Genomic DNA, 18,853 nt, shown 5'->3' with positions numbered 1-18,853 from the left:
AAAGTCCCGGAGCATATCCAGACAATACTTATACCAGCACTTGCCCCCCAAAGATCCCACAACCACAAACAGACACAATTATTGAGACACCCCCCAAAACTCATCATCATCATCATGAATAAAAGAAACCCACCAATATGACCTATATGTATAGACTTTTCAGTGTGGCAAGAATCCATTTAGATAAATAAATGAGAAGCAGCAAAGAAGAAAGACCTCTATCCCCATGCATTGCATACATCCATCCATCATGTGAGCGGCTATACCAATAGAAAAAAAAAATGTAAACTAATGGCCCGGGCGGCCCCGCGACAGCGCACGCGGGTTGGGTCCACGGCCGGCGCGAACCAACAACGCCTCTCAGCTTATCGTGTCCCTCCCGCCCCCACACCTTACCTCCTCACCTCACCTCACGTGCCAGCCCCACGTTTTACTTTTTTTTTTTTCCCCCTCAATAAAATTATTATTAATTATTATAAAATTTAATAATAATCCACAAGACTATCATCGGGCCCGCTATCGTCCGAGACGTCGTGACTGTTACTACTGCTACTGAAACTTGGGGGGATGTAAGGCGGGGAGGTGCAGCGAAGCAAAGCCCAGTTGACAGAGTTGAAGAAGGGGTGGCGTTTGAGGGCGGTGGCGCCCATGGTGGAGCCCAGTCGCTTAGATGGGTCTTTGGATAATAGACCGGTGATGAGATCCTTGGTAGTAACCGAGACCGGGGGATCTTTAGGAAAATCTAGAGCGCGGGCCACGATGTTAGCAAGGGTGAGCTCGTTGTCGCCACCCTTGAACGGCGTAAACCCGTAAAGAAGCTCGTAGATGAGGATACCAAGTGTCCACCAATCGACGGTGGAACCGTGGCCCTCGCCGGAGACAATTTCAGGGGCTAAGTACTCATGTGTACCGACGAAGGACATAGAGCGGAGGTCGACAGGTTCGGCAACGAACTCGAGTTCAGGGCCACGGCGGCCGGGCCGCTTCTTACGGCGGCGTTTGGGGTGGAGGCATGAGACGGCGGGGACCATGCAGGCGGGGAGGATGCAAGAAGCGGCGGCGAAAGGGGGAGGATCGGTGGCGGCGGAATGGCTGGAGAGGATGAGCGGGTTCTTGTCTGTGATGATCTGGGCGGGGGTGTTGGTGGGACCCTCGCATTTGAGAGAGAGGTCGAAGTCTGTGAGCATGATGTGGCCGTCGGAACGGACCAGCACGTTTTCGGGCTTTAGATCCCGGTACACGATCCCCAGCATGTGGATGTATTCTAGGGCCACCATCACTTCCGAAGCGTAGAACCTGCAAAACTAACGCCAGCTTTTCTTAATTTAATAACCACGAGGCCCAGATTCACAGTTACTTTTTTTATTTTATTATTATAATTATTATATTGATGTCCACCCGCAAAGTCAAATGCTAAAGCTGAAACTATTCACGTTACACACAAAGGTTGTGAAAACTCTAATCAAATATTATTATTTTTTTTATTGTAGTTTTGGTCTTTCAATTTCATCGTTAATAATGTAATAATCTATTATTCTACTTTCAAATTTAATTAAAAATTTTTTTTTTTTTAAAAAAAAAAAGTAAATATGTTTGTGTATAATTTGAAAATTAAATACAAACATAAATATAAAAATCAAAATAACTAATCATGGACTATACAGTATATACCAAGAGCAAGACTATCACTGTTTGAAATGAAGAAACCGTGTCTAAGTATCAAACAGTTGATCAGTAGTCGGTGAGAGATGGGAAACGGTGGACCCATCTGGAGAGTTGGACAACTAGTCCCAGCTAACTTAAAAACTCTATTGATTCAGATAGAAACATCAATTATGTGGCACATCTCCATCGGGGAGCTATTGCACATTAATTCAGATGCGATCGTGTGTGGTCTTATCGCACAGGAATGTTGGTTTCAGTCAGATTTGTTGAGATGGATGAGTTCCAACAATTGTGACTGTTATGGAGGCTGATTGTCCCACTCCGGGACCAACAGTAACCGAATGGCTGCTGCTATTAGGTCCTATGGGATTGGTCCTTTTGTTTTTGGATTCATTCCGGTGCCCTTCGAGTGGCCCCGGCGGTCTGGTCAATTGGAATGTAGGCAATAAATGAATGCATGTCAGTGTACATCTTACAGCCAACCAGTTGCTGCCAACACTGCCAGGGTCTAGAAAAAACAGCGTCTGTGCAGTGCAGATGCTTTTGGACTCCCAAAATAAATTACTCAAAATATATATATATATATATATATAGTAATAAAAGTTTATAACTTTATACCCTCCCCTCCTCAGAATGGTTAAATTCGGTGTGGGGCCCAACCATTTTTTTCTTTTAAATTTTTTATTTACATTAAACTACAGTATAACCGTAATTGAACTAAACTGCTACAGTGAGTTGTGTTTTTCACGTGAGGCATCAATGAATCATCCGTCAAGTCAAGCCATTATAGGCAAAAACAAAAAAAGATCATGAAATTAGTAGTGGTTGGTTCTACTGCACATCAGAGGAGCCCTCATCTAATTATAGTCAAGCCCAATAACTAGACGCAACAGTCCAATCAGTGCCTTGCTTTAACACCTAATAATTTAGGATTAATAAAATTCATAAACAATTACGCCAAAAATAGAGCGAATGGTTCTAAAATGCCCATTTTTTAAAAAAATAAAAAAAAAAAATAACAAAATAACAAAAAAATAAATGGAGAAATATAATTATTATTCCTATTAAAAAAAAAATAGAAAAAATGGCAACACGAAGGAAGGAACGAGCCAAGCTAACATGATGAGCACGCACCTGACAGCGGACTCGTCGAAGCGCTTCGCAGGTTGCCGCTGGCGAAGCACATGGAGATCGCCGCCGGGGCAGAACTCGGTCAGCAGACAAGACCACCGCTCATTCTCAGCGCATCCATAGAGCCTGGGGAGGAACGGGTGGTCTAATAACTCCAGGATCTCCTTCTCCGTCCTCGCCCTGCCCTCCTTGTTCCGCCCTTCTAGCTCCTTCTTATCCATCACCTTCGCCGCCATTAAACACCTCTCCCTCCCTTCCCCACCCTTCAGCTCCGCCAGGTACACACTCCCTATGTCCCCGCTCCCCAATCTCTTCAAGAATCTCAGATCATTGAACGAGATCGAATCATTTCCAGTGTCTGCGGATCTCTGCCGCCGGATCGCCTTCAGGCTTGGATCATCGGGCTTATGGGGCTTTGCGGTGCTGATACTCGATCCCGAACCGGAGGAGGAGCCAGCCGACATCGTCCCGGAGCCGGACCGGTCCGAAGAGTCGAAGCTCATGCTTTTCAAGTCATCGGCGAGGTCGTCAGGCATGGCTGGAAGGCGCGGGCGAGAGGGAGAGATGGAATTTGGGGGCTGTGATTCGGTGGAGAGAGAGAGCAAGGGGGGTGGTGGGGGTTTTGAAGGGATGGCGCGGGGACTTGGGCCGGCAACCAGTGGTTGGGCCATGTGGCGGGCCTGGAGATAACCTCAAGCGATGAGCACGGGCCCATCCCATCCCCAAATTCATGCTTACCCCTGGACCACACCATCCTTATCATACTCCGCGGGTATAATTTATCTAGCAAAATTCGGTTTAGTAACTAGTAAGTAACATTGCTCACATTGGCACGATTCATTCAAACCATCGTTTTCTACTAATAAGTAATAACGCTATTTGTTAGTTTGTTTATTTAGGAGAATATCTATCACCACCTGGTGTCTGCTGGGGTATGTCACAGTCATAATGAATTAAATGAGTTTTTTTGAATTATATGATATGATAATATATATATATGTGTGTGTATACTGAATAAATCACTTATTTATTGAAATAAAAAAAATAAAATACTAGTACATTAAATCTACTAATAAAGATGAAACAGAAAATAAAAAGAAAGAAAAAAACATAATTCATTCAATGAACAAAACTGTACCATTGTTCTTATAATTAAGAAGAGTTATCCATAGCTGAAATTTGAAAGTTTTCAAATTTTGGGTATCCTTGAAGAAGAGCAGGTTATAGAAGTATTACTTTGAAGAACATTATATTAAACCAGTTCTAGAGAAAAGGAATTAATGATATTTTGCGTATGGCATCTGATTAGCAAATTATACAATTAACGTGTTCAGGGTCATGCAGTACAACAGAGATACTAATAAGTGGAAAAACAATGGTCATAATGTCAAACCAAGATAGATAGATATATATATAGCTGTAGCCTGTAGGTTTGACTATGTACTAGAGTTAAACCATTATTCACAAGGTCCCATTTTGATCCTCTGCATTTTTGCTTTATTTTCATCAATGCCTCTGCAATCTAGTGTTCGTAGAGCATTGAAGATGCTATGTGTCTTGACTAAAATGCACAAAGAGTAAAAGCCAGAGAGCTTCACAAATAACAATAAAATCTTAGGCTTAATAATACAAATGCTTGTTTGGTTTTTGTCAGGAACTCTTTTAATGCTTGTTGGACAACATAATTATTAACGATTTTTTACGGATAGTGGGGGAAATCCGTCACTATTTGGACTATAAAAGAGTAAACCAAACCAAAGCCAACCAAGCCAATCATTTGATATGAAAAGCTTTAAACATGTTGATTAAATAACAATCAGGATAAATAAATGTATATAATTTTTTTAAAAATATATATTATTATTTTCCCATTTTGTTTTTATTTTGAGCCAGAATCCATGCGGTGCTTCCACGTGGAGCCTTAAAATGGGCCTTTAAATCCACTAAATAGAAAAAGGATGCAGATTTTTAATCCATTTTGGAGAGCTTATGTTATAATATAATGAAGGTTGCCGTTGGGCATGGAGACCAAGCTCTTATCTTTCCTTGTTTTGGTGATGAAAGCCATTTCGTGTCGGTTTTCCGTTGAACTTTCAGAGTAATAACTAATAAGACGTGCATGACGGCTTTGTTCCATTTGGATGCTAATCCTTGGTGTTCCCTAACCCACACCCTTTCTTTTAACTTTCTTTAGTGCCTGTGATTCATAAGACACTGGATTTGTGGGAATTGTTTTTAAAACATATATTTTCTTATAAAACTAGCAATTATATAACTTCAATTCCTTTGAAGTAGCATCTTAAAGGTCATGTTATGACATATATATATATCGGAGAGAACTAAAATGGTTTTGCCTTTCAAAGTTTTTATTTTTTTTTTAATCTTCATTATTTAAAGTAATTCTTTTGACATACAAGTCTATTACCAACACAAAATTGAATCAAAAAATCCCTCATAAAATTTATTTATTTTTTTTTATATATTATAAAAAGTAGATAAATCATCATCTATTGATAGAGAAGCAGAACTTTGCCAATGACGATTTGATCTATTAACATCGGGTCTCTTGCGTAGGGTGTTCACCTCGAGTGTCGAGCGTGGCTCCCCGAGTTCGATCCCCATTTTGCGCAAGATGAGGGCACGGTTCGGTGGTAAGTACTGCTCCCCATTGAAGCAGAACTTTTGAGATGACACGAGTATATTGGTTGATGTCATGATTATCAAGTAAAAATTGGATTTAGCATGCAATAATACATGACAATTATAAATAAATGCATGGAGTGAATAAGGCTCAAGGGTTGATAACATCGCTCTCTTTTTTGAGGATAGTATTTGGGAACTTTTTATATATATATATATATATATATATTCCCTTTTGATTAAAAGTTGAAAGTTTGGATCCATCATTTGTCCACATTTAAATTTTTTTTTTATTAAATCTTAAATAATTAAAGGGGCATTATCATGAGGCAGTGCGGTTTATAATTGTACAAGCCATAATTTCTAAATGGATTTTTAATAATGAGTGCTAGACATCACTTTTCCCTAAAAAATGTATAAAATCACATAAACTTATTATGCTAATTAGTCTGGTTTATAAGAATAATATTATTCCTACTCGTATATTTATTTTTTGAGTCATAAGTTTCACATATATGTTCTCATTTGGTTTCTCATGGCATCTCATTTTAATCAAGAAATTAAAGTAATATATCAGAAAATTAGAATAAAAATACCTATTACATATATATATATATATATATATATATATATATATATAACATAATGAGGTGAATTTATGAAAATAATACATTTTTGAGCTCAGGAATCAGAATAGGTATCTCCTGGGATATAGTTACATCTTGGATCATTTGGGCTGTGGATCAAGTTTCATGGGCCGGGCCATTATATAATTACCTTGCCGCGGCCGGCCACGACAGTGATCAACCTCGAGAGTCGAGAACTCGAGTGAGCTAAAGGATGATGATGGCTTCGGAAATGGCGGACATGGCTTGCGCTTCAGATGAAGATCTCGTTCTTCTGGTGCTATCCGATCCTTCTACTTCCCAAGAAGAAGAAGAGGAACTCATGCAGCTCGAGACATCAATCTCGGCCTCGGATATCCGCAACTGGAACCTTCCTCTGATTTTGTCCTCCTCGATCATCAAAGTCGAGGCCAATCGAAGCAGGCAAATCACTTATTTTTCTTGAAATTCAATATTAGTATTACCACAATCACTGCTAAATTTTTCATTGTAATTCGCTCTTTCAGGCTCATGAAGCAATCCTCGTACTTTCGTGGCCTTCTCGGTGGAAGTTTCAGGTAATTCCGAGCTGGAGTTATTGATATCTGAATTGTTTATATCAACCTCAAATCGTCGCCTTTCTCATTAGGTAGATCAAAGGTGTTTGCTTTTTTTTTTGCTCAATCTTTAGGTGTGTTGCTAGTAGAGGTAGGGAGCAGCAGCCAACAGCTAACTGGACTATATATTTGCTGTAGCTTTACCATTTACTCGCTTTTCATTTTCTAGTTTCTCTGTTTTGCTATTTTGCAGTGAATCCAGTCTTCGTCATGTAGTGGTGCAGTCGAACCTTGAAATTATTGTCAGGATTCTGCAGTTCATATATGGTTTATCAATCAACGTGACTCATGATAGCTTACTCCCCCTTCTTGAGGTAATATTACCTTTTTTTTTTATCTTTTAAATACTATTGTTTGGTGTCCCTTGCTTGTTCCGCGTCTAGCTTATTATTCACCATGAGACAAACTTACAATTTGTGTTCTTTATGGATGCTTGGAGTAATTGCGAGCTTGACATCATTTATAAGCTCAACTATGAAAAACTTGCGAACAACCAGTCAAACAAACACAATATTTGATACATGAGTACTCCACTCCAAGTGTAAAGCCGCATGGAATGCTCAGCTTATATATTAATTTTGCTAGCAGATATTTGGCAGACACTTACCTATGTTGCTCCTTGAGATTTATGTATTTTTTCTAGATGCATAGGATGGTATCTAATCATGTTTATGCTGAGTTCAGGGTGCATTATTTTTTGGCGTGGAGGGCCTTCTCTTGGAGTGTGAGAGCTGGTTCCATAAGTCTACTTCATCAACAGGCATTGATGCACTGGAAATGCCATTAGATGCATTAGTTGAGATTTGGAATTTTGGCTCAGATCATGGTGAGTGCTTCACTGTTTCTTAATGACAAAAGAATATCTTTTTGGAGTTCCCATAAACAATCTCAATTCTCAAGTGTATCCCCATGATTTCAAGAGCGCTGTTGGTTGCAGGAATTGGTTTTATTCAAGAAACATGCAAAGATTATTTAGCACGGAATTTTGTAGGTAACTATACTATATGTTGTTTGCACATTCCGTTTATTGTTAATGAATTTGGCAGCTGTGATTTGGGTTGATTTAACTTGTAGCTGTGGGATTTGTCATAGTTTTCAGTGAATCATGCATGTGACCTGGAGGGTACAAGTTATTTTAGTCACCAAGCTATTACTTATTTGTTTTCAAAATTAAGGTTCTTTGTAGGTGCATCGGCCTATCGTATTGGGCACATACACATAATTATCTATTAATGCTTGTTTATGGTTGTCAATTTCAGCCATTGGCTGCATCTCATGAATATTGAAATTAAATGTCTCTGTTGCTGAGGTTCACGTGCATGTTCTTGTTTCTTTAGGCTTCTGTATTAATTATTTAAAGCCTTGAACCTAAAATGTATTTTATGGCAGACGTGGACCATGTTGAGTAGCTCTTTTGCTAAAATCCCATATGATTTACTGCAGTCTATCATAGAACATTCTTATCTAACTGTAGAGAGGTTAGTTCTTTCAAGGTTTGCAAGACTCGTTTAATTAGTATCTGATTTCTTTTTTTAATAATTATTATTATCTTTATGCATGTAGTGAGATGCAATTATGTGACGCCCTTCTAAATTGGCTTTCCATTAATTCAAGCTTCTCTGATTGCTTGTCTGTGGACTGTGGGAACCATTACTTTCACATTCTTAAGAAGGTAAAGTTCAGAATTTGATAATGGATTTCTGGTTCTGTGTTACATTCCTTCTGAATTGTATCTCACCAGACATTAAATGTTGAGTGTCATGGAATTTCTTTTTCATGTCTTTTCCTGTTATCACGAATGCATTTTGTCCATCATTACTGCATGCTTATTATTTCTTTCTATTAACCTACCTTGTGCTGGTACTTCAATTATGTTTTTGGTCAATCATTGCTCTATTTTACTTGCCAGGTTCGAATCTGCCTTCTTCCGTTATGGTTTGCTGCTGGTATGTACAACTCCTCTGGGAGATGATTAGGGATACAGATTTAATGTACTTTTGCTGCAAAGATCTCTACTATGCTTATAACTGACAAAATAGATCTTTTTCTAGCTAAAAAAAGATGCTTCTTCGAATATGCTGACAAGTGTGTTACTGCAATCCTTTATTTGATGGAAAATTATCACACAAGCCTACTAAGTGCTGTTCCCAATGGTGTCCTTGATAATTACAGAGTTCGCCTAACGAAGTATTCCAAGGTAATATGCTTATCCTTCTACTTAACAATGACTGCTTGCATGCTAGTCATTTGTCTTTGTTGTTCTGTACTCTTCTCTTTATGCTTCATTTGTTATGATATGAAACTTCCACTTTTGGAATTTAGAAGGTTGGAATTTAGGGAGCATTTGCCATCAGTTTGACATCTTTAATTTCTTTTTTTACCTTCAGAAAGTAGCACTTTCAGGCTGCCCCCAAATAACAGTGGCCTTTCTGATCTTGGCAACATTACCTCTTGAAAATGATGCTGTGTTGATGATGAGAATAATTAATTCCCTTATCGAGCTTGATAATGGGAGGGAAGATTGTCAGCTCTTCAAGAAATCACTTCATATATTGTCTTTTGAATCTGTACATGAGCTAGACATATCCAAGTGCCCAAAAGTGCAATTTGGTGCTGCTGTCAAATGGTTACACTTGGCATTCCCGTCATTGAGAATTTTGAAGGCATCTCACAGTGTGGATTTTGAAATAGACCACTTATTTTACTTATCACGGAACTGCTGTCATATCCATGAGGTTGACTTAACTGTTGATGTTAGTCCTGTCATAATTATGAAGGTATCAATCTTGTCCGCTTCAACTGATGAATATGGGCGCTCAAAGAACACAGGATATAAATTGTCGAAAGAATATTTTGCCACTACGGAAAACCCCATCCTCTCAAGTGTTACAAAATTGTCTTTGGAAGGACGGAATAACATTAACGGTAAGACATGTTTCTGCTGCCATCGTGGTATGGTTGATATGTAGATATGTATTCTCATTTATATTGTAAAATTTGTTTAGTGAGGCATTACTTTTTATTGCTTGGTATTTTTTTTTGAACAAGTCATGGTAGAATTATCATGGTTTTCATTTATAGGACAGTAGATGTGTATATTGTCCATGATGTATAAAACAAACAATAGCGTTTTATTTTGAAATTCTATAATTCATTTACCATATGTGTTTGTCCACTTATACCAGAAAATATTGAACTTCTGATTACTGTTATCATTGTTGTCAGATCTGGACCTCTTGAGCATATCTTCACTCTTTGGTTCCCTGTGTTATCTAAACATTAAGGGATGTGCCTTGGTGACTGATATTGGAATATCTAAGCTCTTATGCAAGTGTCCCAACATTAAATCATTGATACTGTCATACACATCTTTTGGAAGAAATTCAGTTCTGGCTCTTTGTTCTGATAATATGACATCGGCTGTCTCCTCTGGTGATTGTGACCACAGAAAGTCAGGCACAATGGCTTATCATCTCCACCAATTGCAAATAAATGGCTGCAAGGGTTAGAAGATTCATTTCCTTGTGTTATCACTTGAACAGAAATAGAAATCTGCCTTAGCATCGAATATTCATTCTTCAAACTAATATAAACTGCTTTCTGACTTTGGCTTTTGAACTCCATGAAAACTTCACCAACTGGTTTTACTTGGCTGGATTTGACCTTTTGTCTCTGTGTTTCCAGTTTTGAGCTGCCCAGCTTATATTTGATTATCTTAACCGCACATTTTTGGTGTTTCACAGATGTTGATCAAGGTTCTATGATAAAGCTTATGAGCCATGCTTACATGCTGAAGGTTTTGTGTATGAATGAGACTTCCCTTGTGGATGATGCTCTATTTGGCTTCCAGGGTTGTTCTTTAGAAGAACTAGATGTTTCTGAGACCAAGGTATAATTCATGTAATTCCTAATTTGCTATTCTTTAATATTCCTTTACATCATTAACATTGATTAATTATGATATCATTCCAACTGTGTGCGCAGACTTGCTAATTGTGGTGCATTCATGTTTTTCCCGCTTTCATTTGCAATTTCTATTACATCTTCCTGATGTTTTATCAACTAATTAGATAACCTGCATTGAACTTCTCAAACTTAAAAATTAGAATTTTAGTCATTCCTTAGATTTATTGGATGAATGCCTTACAAGTTATAGAAGGGATTTAATCAATTTTCTTTGGCTCGTATAATGGTCCGCGTAACTCTGTCATAGTATTAGAACTTTTTGTAGCATCTATTTGTTATATATTTCAGTTTTTCCTAAGGGCTCTTCTGATTAAGTTTAGGTTTCTATGCAAGCTTTGGCTTTCATTATGAGAAGGAATTCAAATGTGAAGTGTTTAAAAGCAACCGGTTGCCAAAATCTACACCAGCATGGTAGTAGTTGGACACATGGTGCCGCGAAAAGTCATCATGTGCTTTCTGCTGAGTTAGGCAGGATCCCCGCTCTAGAAGAAGTGGCGTTAGGATGGGGATTTTCCACTACGTCCCTGGACAAGCTAGAAACTGCAATCGGGAAACTAAGAGCCATATCGTTGGGCCTTGGTGCATCACTGGACCATGATTCACTCTCTGTGCTACCTAGGATTTGTCCATTGTTGGAACGTGTGATTCTTACTTTTCAGGTAATTCATGATGACAATCCATAGGCATTAGACCTATTAAGTTTATCTGTTTTAGCTGATTGCTGAATTCAGCAGGTGGTTTCGGATGGCACTGTAAGAAGTTTACTGGGATCTTTGAAGTATTTGCAAGAGTTGCAGTTAGTCTGCTGTCTCGGTGAGTTGACATCATATAGCTTTGAGATAGGTATGCCAATGCTGAGGATACTAAGGCTAGAGTGGGTAACTCCGTGGATGACAAATCGTGATTTGGTTATTCTGACACAAAACTGTTCCAACTTAGTTGAACTTTCGCTTTCTGGTTGTAAACTTCTTGATTCAGGTCAGAGGCACTTCAATGACTAAAAATCTGTTGTCATTTCCTTTTAATAGCACATTGTCTATATTCACAAGTTGGTGGTTCTCCATTCATTTCTTTGCAGATTCACAAGAAATTATCTCATCAGGATGGCCAGGTTTGACAGTTATCCATTTGGAGGTAAGTTACATTTACAAGATTTTAATGCACACCTTGAATGTTGACACTGAATATCTAGCTTTAATGAATTTGGATCATAAGCGTTGAAAGAAAATTGTTATTTTACTTGATACAGGCTAACATTTGTTGTTTTGTTAGAGATAAGTTTATGTTTTAGATAGGACTTAGCATCCCTTAATAGAGTTAATTAGATTAGGAGGTTGGTTGTTTCCCTTTTTTTTTGTTTGTGATAAAGTCTTTAGTTTTTCTATGGTGATTTTTTGTTAGTGAGAGACAACTAAGGCTAGTTAAAGGCTATCCATTTTTTGTTTTAATTGATTTCCGTGATAAATTCTCAAACTCTTCCTCCTGTTATTTTCCTGATGGGGAAAATTCAGCGTGCTTAATTCACGGTTTTCTCAATTATGTGAATTGGGCTGCATCATTGCTGGTGTATTGTTTAGCTGTGAATTTTAAATTTTTACCCATTTTAATGCTATTTCTACAGCAAATGATGCTGATCATTTGAATAGCCCTTGATTGTAATGGGTTGAGATCATCCTATAACGTCATTTTTTCTTTGTTTATTGTTTCTATTTATAACTTTTGTTAATGATCTTGTAGAAGAGAACTAACAGCCATGTTGTTGTGAGGAGTTTTATCTAGGTGTCCCCGTGACAAGGACATTGTTTCGGCAATGCCTTTTTGTTAGCAATAAGAGGCTTTTATGTTAATCTGAAAAAGTTAAACGGGCACCTAAAAGTAGAGTTCCATTGTATCTGTACTGAAATTAGTAACTCATTTAATTATTTATTGTAAAATTTTACTAAATTCTCCAGTACTCGATCCTGAATAACTATCATGCATATAACTTTTTAGTTGAAATAAGCTTTGACTTGCTTCTGTTTTACCAGGACTGCGGAAAAGTCACGGCGAATGGTGTTTCTTCCTTTTTTAATTGCAAGGCTGTTGAAGATCTGTTATTAAAGGCACAACGTGAGAGTTTAAGCTTGACCCCCAAGTTAAACACAAAACTTTCTGATACACATATATATTGGAATCCTTATGTGCATTTATTCATGATGCAGGGTCAAGGCATTGGGAGGAACTTTATAGTCCATGCTGCTTCACAGGTACTCATATTATCTAATGATAACCTCACAACCAAGACTTGTGTTCTGATCTTGACTAGTGTTGCAACAACTGCAGCTTCCACTGCTCCGTAAACTGGCTTTGGATTTGTGTGACGCATGCGATGGCGGGTTTGAGAGCCCAAGTGTAAGTACTTCACACCAAACATCAAAACAGCTGCACTTTCAATGCTCTGACTTGGCATTTGATATTTTGCTGCAGCATGCTGAGAGGTTCTTCCTGAGCAATGTGAGAATTAGTTGCTGCAAGTCTCAGAGGTGTGGGTTTGTGTTTATGGAGAAGAAGGCCTTCAAGCCAGTGCACAAGGAGACCATAGTTTTGGAGTGGAATCAGAAAGAGCTAAGAACTACACTAGTTAAAGAAAGAATATAAGAGTTGAACACAACAAACAGAGGCAATGTCATGTGGGCAGCACGCCAATGATCTTATTCACGGTGAAACAAGCCAATGAAGCTTTATTATTGAACAAACAAAAAATAAAACAATGGTGTCCGTGCAAAGAACAAAAACAAACAAGTTTGTTGAGATGGAACAAGTTTGAATGAGTACAAAGACTTTCTTTTTCATATAAAATTTTGCTTCATAGCTATTTTTGAAGGTATATAAATAATCACGTACTTTAATCAAGCTCCTCTTGTTACATATCCGTGTAATTGAAGTAAGGAATTTAACTTTAACTTGGATCAAATATCATAAATAACCCCCAACAAGAAAAATGAGAAATTAAAAATGCAGTTAAAAAAAATAATGACAATAATTCCACACCTAAAAAAAAAAAGAAGAAATCAAATTGTCAATGATTTTGGGATAATGATTACGTATTAAAAAAAAAGAAAACCTCTCTTTGATAGTTTTGCATTATGCGTGTTCTTGGTGAGCGAGAACCGTGAGCTATCCATATCGAACGCAACGCAGCAGGAGATGGAAAATAGCGGAGGAGAAGTGGTAGAGAAGGATCGCACCGTGGTGTGCATCGGCGACATCCATGGCTACTTCTCCAAGCTCCAAGCACTCTGGTCCAACCTTGAGATTCATCTCGGTCCCTCTAGCTTTGCCTCCGCCCTCGTCATTTTCCTCGGAGACTACTGCGATCGAGGCCCGCAAACCCTAGAGGTCCTTGACTTCCTCATCTCATTGCCGGCTCGATACCCTGCCCAAACCCACGTCTTTCTATGTGGAAATCATGAGTTCGCCTTCGCGGCTTTCGTCGGGGCTCTTCCGGCGCCGCCGGATGGGTCACCCTTCTCCAGCACGTGGTCGGAGTATGACTGCAACGAGGAGCGGGAGGGGTGGTTCAAAGGGTCGGGTTATGAAGAGATGCATTTGCAGGGGAGGAGATGGGCAGGTACTATCGAGGCGAAGTGGAATTCCCAGAAGGGCATGGGGTGTAAGGGCTCCATTTATGATGCTGCTCCAACCTTTCAATCTTATGGAGTGCCACATGGATCTGCTGGTGAGTGAAAGTAATCTATATATATATATATATATATATATATATATATGTTTTTTTCTTTATCTTGATTTTTTTCCCCCTTTATGTTTTTTTTTATCTCATTCAATTGATTTGATTCGTGTATGACATAGTGTTTGTTTGTTTTTTTCTCATGATTTTGAAATCTTCAAGGGACAAGGTGTTCTTTTTAATCCACTAAATAATTTCTTCCTGGGAATTTAATCATCTGATCTAGAAATGGGTCATTCGGATCTCTCAATCAGATCTTTTTTTAATCTTTTGTAGCTATGAAACATACTGTTAATTTTTTTTAATCATTTTCATGGCATATCACTTGTTGTATGAACATATATATTATGCATCATTGGCCATGTATGTCATATGTGTAACTAGATGAAGAACTGAAGGGGAAAATAACACAATTGTCCTAATTGATAAACTAGAAATACACTTTATGCATCTCTAAAGTATGCTTCTTTTTTGTTTTGGTTCTCTTTTATTTGTTTAACCATCAATGTATTATAATATATAAATGTTTCCTGATGTAGATCTATTAATATTGTTTGGTTAGTTATTTAATTGCTGTTTTATATAGTTGAAGACAAAAGAGAGAAGTGTCTTTCATTCAATCAAATACAATTACTTAAAATCTCTCTGTTGGTGTTCATTTTTTTCTAGACTTAATTAAAGCTGTCCCTGATGCTCATAAGAAGTTTCTTGCGAACTTGGTTTGGGTGCATGAGGAGGTAAGCTTTTATTTTCTTGTTATAATATAATCTTTAAAGTTTGTAGTAGTGTGGGAGTGGAGATGTTGTTTGGAGGTGGCTCTTCAAGCTCATTGTAATTGATGGCAGGATAATGTCTGGATTGATAGCCCAGATGGAAGGCTTTGTTGCAAATTGATTGCTGTCCATGCGGGTTTAGAGAAATCAAAGAACGTTGATGAACAGATGAAACAATTGAGAGCCAAAGACACAAGTCTGCCAAAAGTCACAGCTCTTAATGGGAGGCGTGATGTTTGGGAGATACCAAAGGTTGTGTTTGTTTTTCACTGGTTCTCTGAAATGGTTGATCATATGGGGATTGCAATGCTTACAGATAACAAACCATTATGTTTATTTATTTATTTTTCCCTTCTCTACATCGGAATGAGAAAATGCACTCTGGTTTGCTTTTTTAGCTCATGCTAGACAGTTTGATTTCAGGAATTAACTGAGAAGCCAACAATATTGCTGAGTGGTCACCATGGGAAACTCTTTATTGAAGGTCTCCGTCTTGTGATTGATGAGGGTGGTGGAAAGCAAGATTTACCAATTGCTGCTATTGTGCTCCCTCAAATGGTGATAATCCGAGATACAGATAAAATTTCAGCCATGGTTTTGGGATAATGATTACTCAGGTCATCTTCAATCTACAACTTCAAATTTTTACCTCAAATATCAAATTTGGTTTTATTTTAGTAAATTATATTTCAACCACAAATATCAAATTTTACTCCAAAAAAAACATATTTGCAAAATATTTTTTTCACATCTTTTTTATATTATTATTGCTATTCAATAAAAAAATACTTGAAATTAATCATTTTTAACAATAATTAATTAAATATTTATTACAATTTAATAATTTACTAATAAAAATAAATTAAAAAAATTACAACTAATTTTTTTTAAAATTTATGATTTAATTTATTTAAAAATTGAATTATGAATTTTTTAATTATCTTAAAAATTAATAAAATTATTTTTTCATATAGTAGGAAAATATTTGAAACTTAAACACGCATTGATTATAATTTTCACAATATGAAAATTATTTTAATTAGATATTTTACATTGAAAATTATAGACAAACATACAACAAATATTTAATATTGCAACATAATATTATACAGAAACATAGTCTCATTAGTTTTAATATAATATAGGCGGAAGTACTACTGATTTACCATAATATTAGTTTTAATATAATTAGTTTTTGCTACTAATTAATTAAATTAATAATTTTATTATAAATTAATTAATTAATTGTACATAAATTAATATTGTAGGTATATAATGACTACTTATAATTAAATTAATATATTCTTAACTTTATAATTTTAATTACAATAATTATAAAAATAAAAGAAAATTGATTAAAAAATTAACATTTATACAGAACCCCAAATTTGGGATCACAGCCAAACCTCAAATTTGGGGTTAAATTTAGGGATGGGTTGAAGCAATTCAAACTTAAATTTGACCCCAAATTTGAGATTTAGGTTATACATTGGAGATGGCCTTATTAAAAAAACCCTCACTTTGATAATTTTGCATTATTATGCGTGTTCTTGTGAGGTCCATATCGAACGCAGTAGGAGATGGAAAATAGCGGAGGAGAAGTGGTAGAGAAGGATCGCACCGTGGTGTGCATCGGCGACATCCATGGCTACTTCTCCAAGCTCCAAGCACTCTGGTCCAACCTTGAGATTCATCTCGGTCCCTCCGCCTTTGCCTCCGCCCTCGTCATTTTCCTCGGAGACTACTGCGACCGAGGCCCGCAAACCCTAGAGGTCCTTGACTTCCTCATCTCATTGCCGGCTCGATACCCTGCCCAAACCCACGTCTTTCTGTGTGGAAACCATGATTTCGCTTTCGCGGCTTTCGTTGGTGCTCTTCCAGCGCCGCCGGATGGATCGCATTTCTCTAGCACTTGGTCAGAGTACGAGTGTAACGAGGAGCGGGAGGGGTGGTTCAAAGGGTTGGGTTTTGAGGAGATGCATTTGCAGGGGAGGAGATGGGCAGGTACTATCAAGGTGAAGTGGAATTCCGAGAAGGGCATGGAGTATAAGGGCTCCATTTATGATGCTGCTCCAACCTTTCAATCTTATGGAGTGCCACATGGATCTGCTGGTGAGTGAAAGTAGTCTATATATATATATATATATATGTTTTTTGTTTTATCTTGATTTTCCCCCTTTCTGTTTTTTTATCTCATTCAATTGATTTGATTCGTGTATGACATAGTGTTTGTTTTTTTTTTCCCTCATGATTTTGAAATCATCAAGGGACAAGGTGTTCTTTTTTTTCTCATTCATATATATGTTGTTTGCAAATATATATTATGCATCATTGGCCATGTATGTCATATGTGTAACTAGGCGAAGAACTGAGGGGAAAAGACACCATTTTCCTAATTGATAAACTAGAAATACACGTTATCCATCTTTAAAGTTTGCTTCTTTTTTGTTTTGGTTCTCTTTCATTTGTTTAACCATCAGTGTATTATAATATACAAATGTTGCATGATGTAGATTTATTAATATTGTTTGGTTAGTTATTTATAATTGCTGTTTTGTATAGTTGCAGACCAATGAGAGAAGTGTCTTTCATTCAATCAAATATAATTACTTAAAATTTCTTTGTTGGTTTTCAATTTTTGTTCCTAGACTTGATTAAAGCTGTCCCTAATGCTCATAAGAAGTTTCTTGCGAACTTGGTTTGGGTGCATGAGGAGGTAAGCTTTTATTTGCTTGTTATAATCTGAAGAGTTTGTGATAGTCTGGGAATGGAGATGTTGTCTAAAGGTGGCTCTTCAAGCTCATGGTAATTGATGGCAGGATAATGTCTGGATTGATAGCCCAGATGGAAGGCTTTGTTGCGAACTGATTGCTGTCCATGCGGGTTTAGAGAAATCGAAGAACGTTGATGCACAGATGAAACGATTGAGAGCCAAAGACACAAGTCAGCCAAAAGTCACAGCTCTTAGTGGGAGGCATGATGTTTGGGAGATACCAAAGGTTGTGTTTGTTTTTCGCTGTTTCTCTGAAATGGTTGATGATCATATGGGAATTGCAATGCATACAGACAACAAACTACTATGTTTATTATTATTATTTTTTATTTATCCTTTCTTTACATCGGAATCAGAAAAAGCACTTTGGTTTGCTTTTTTATCTCATGCTAGAAAGTTTGATTTTCAGGAATTAACTGAGAAGCCAACAATAGTGCTGAGTGGTCACCATGGGAAACTCTTTATTGAAGGTCTCCGTCTTGTTATTGATGAAGGTGGTGGAATGCAAGATTTACCAGTAGCTGCTATTGTGCTCCCTCAAATGGTGATAATCCGGGATACAGATAAAATTTCAGCCATGGAGCAAATGTGAACAAATTGAAGAGTGACTCTTTTTATTTATGCTGGAAGTCAAGAGAGGAACAATGTATGATATACGAGACAGTGGATGAAATGCATTTATTGAAATAAAAAGTGAATGTTACAACAAATGAGGCAACGGTGAATACCTTTCCTTTATTAGCATTGTTAATAACATTTTATGCCTAATAAACATGAGGCATCCACCTAAATTGATTGGATTTCCCCTTCTTCAAAATAAAACATGGAAAGCAACCATCCACAAAACACTAAACGTTGCCCAGACTACGTGCAATGCTCAAAAGGCTCAAGCCAACCAGAATACACATCTTCCATTAACTACTCAGCAAGTTCCGATTCAACTGGATTGTACCTGG

The 18,853-nt window shown here is 37.4% G+C and overlaps 3 protein-coding genes across 5 annotated transcripts; 2 read left to right on the top strand and 1 right to left on the bottom strand.

Annotated features, from left to right (window-relative positions):
• Positions 1-163: 163 nt before the first annotated feature.
• Positions 164-3,716, bottom strand: LOC120270625 (serine/threonine-protein kinase D6PKL2). Its single transcript, XM_039277679.1, has 2 exons — positions 2,800-3,716; positions 164-1,296 (listed from the first exon to the last, which is right to left on the bottom strand). Exons 1-2 carry the CDS (start codon positions 3,465-3,467, stop codon positions 483-485), a joined length of 1,482 nt encoding a protein of 493 aa, XP_039133613.1. The 5' UTR covers positions 3,468-3,716; the 3' UTR covers positions 164-482.
• A 2,535-nt stretch (positions 3,717-6,251) lies between these two features.
• On the top strand, positions 6,252-13,439 carry LOC120270624 (BTB/POZ domain-containing protein FBL11). 2 transcript variants are annotated; one of them, XM_039277678.1, is made up of 19 exons: positions 6,252-6,485; positions 6,569-6,619; positions 6,852-6,972; positions 7,343-7,484; positions 7,596-7,645; positions 8,048-8,136; positions 8,222-8,330; positions 8,568-8,604; positions 8,710-8,855; positions 9,046-9,583; positions 9,884-10,162; positions 10,402-10,547; positions 10,945-11,283; positions 11,359-11,602; positions 11,703-11,758; positions 12,652-12,733; positions 12,826-12,870; positions 12,947-13,015; positions 13,091-13,439. In XM_039277678.1, the coding sequence occupies exons 1-18, from the start codon at positions 6,277-6,279 to the stop codon at positions 12,961-12,963; spliced, it is 2,700 nt and encodes an 899-aa protein (XP_039133612.1). In that variant the 5' UTR covers positions 6,252-6,276; the 3' UTR covers positions 12,964-13,015; positions 13,091-13,439. The 2 variants fall into 2 exon arrangements, with proteins under 2 accessions (XP_039133612.1, XP_039133610.1); XM_039277676.1 differs by having other exon boundaries at positions 11,356-11,602.
• A 284-nt stretch (positions 13,440-13,723) lies between these two features.
• LOC120270626 (tyrosine-protein phosphatase RLPH2-like) lies at positions 13,724-18,607 on the top strand. 2 transcript variants are annotated; one of them, XM_039277681.1, is made up of 5 exons: positions 13,724-13,834; positions 16,729-17,236; positions 17,773-17,840; positions 17,944-18,123; positions 18,307-18,607. In XM_039277681.1, the coding sequence occupies exons 1-5, from the start codon at positions 13,811-13,813 to the stop codon at positions 18,487-18,489; spliced, it is 963 nt and encodes a 320-aa protein (XP_039133615.1). In that variant the 5' UTR covers positions 13,724-13,810; the 3' UTR covers positions 18,490-18,607. The 2 variants fall into 2 exon arrangements, with proteins under 2 accessions (XP_039133615.1, XP_039133614.1); XM_039277680.1 differs by having other exon boundaries at positions 13,770-13,810; positions 16,705-17,236.
• The last annotated feature ends 246 nt before the right edge of the window (positions 18,608-18,853 follow it).

This window comes from Dioscorea cayenensis, chromosome 10 (assembly GCF_009730915.1).
Source record: "Dioscorea cayenensis subsp. rotundata cultivar TDr96_F1 chromosome 10, TDr96_F1_v2_PseudoChromosome.rev07_lg8_w22 25.fasta, whole genome shotgun sequence".
In the NCBI taxonomy this organism is placed as follows: Eukaryota; Viridiplantae; Streptophyta; class Magnoliopsida; order Dioscoreales; family Dioscoreaceae; genus Dioscorea; species Dioscorea cayenensis.
Note: the sequence above shows the minus strand (reverse complement) of the source record. Positions and strands in the feature narration are given on the sequence as shown.

What these genes read in the sequence shown, in the direction of transcription:
- LOC120270624 (XM_039277676.1), top strand. Translation starts at nt 6,277, where the DNA reads ATGATGATGGCTTCGGAAATGGCGGACATGGCTTGCGCTTCAGATGAA. An exon ending in GCTTACTCCCCCTTCTTGAG is followed by an intron (nt 6,973 to 7,342) that starts GTAATATTACCT and finishes TGCTGAGTTCAG; the next exon opens with GGTGCATTATTTTTTGGCGT. An exon ending in TGACAGTTATCCATTTGGAG is followed by an intron (nt 11,759 to 12,651) that starts GTAAGTTACATT and finishes CTGTTTTACCAG; the next exon opens with GACTGCGGAAAAGTCACGGC.
- LOC120270626 (XM_039277681.1), top strand. Translation starts at nt 13,811, where the DNA reads ATGGAAAATAGCGGAGGAGAAGTG. An exon ending in AGTGCCACATGGATCTGCTG is followed by an intron (nt 17,237 to 17,772) that starts GTGAGTGAAAGT and finishes TTTTGTTCCTAG; the next exon opens with ACTTGATTAAAGCTGTCCCT. An exon ending in TGGTTTGGGTGCATGAGGAG is followed by an intron (nt 17,841 to 17,943) that starts GTAAGCTTTTAT and finishes AATTGATGGCAG; the next exon opens with GATAATGTCTGGATTGATAG.
- LOC120270625 (XM_039277679.1), bottom strand. Translation starts at nt 3,467, where the DNA reads ATGGCCCAACCACTGGTTGCCGGCCCAAGTCCCCGCGCCATCCCTTCA. An exon ending in TTCGACGAGTCCGCTGTCAG is followed by an intron (nt 1,297 to 2,799) that starts GTGCGTGCTCAT and finishes TTAGTTTTGCAG; the next exon opens with GTTCTACGCTTCGGAAGTGA.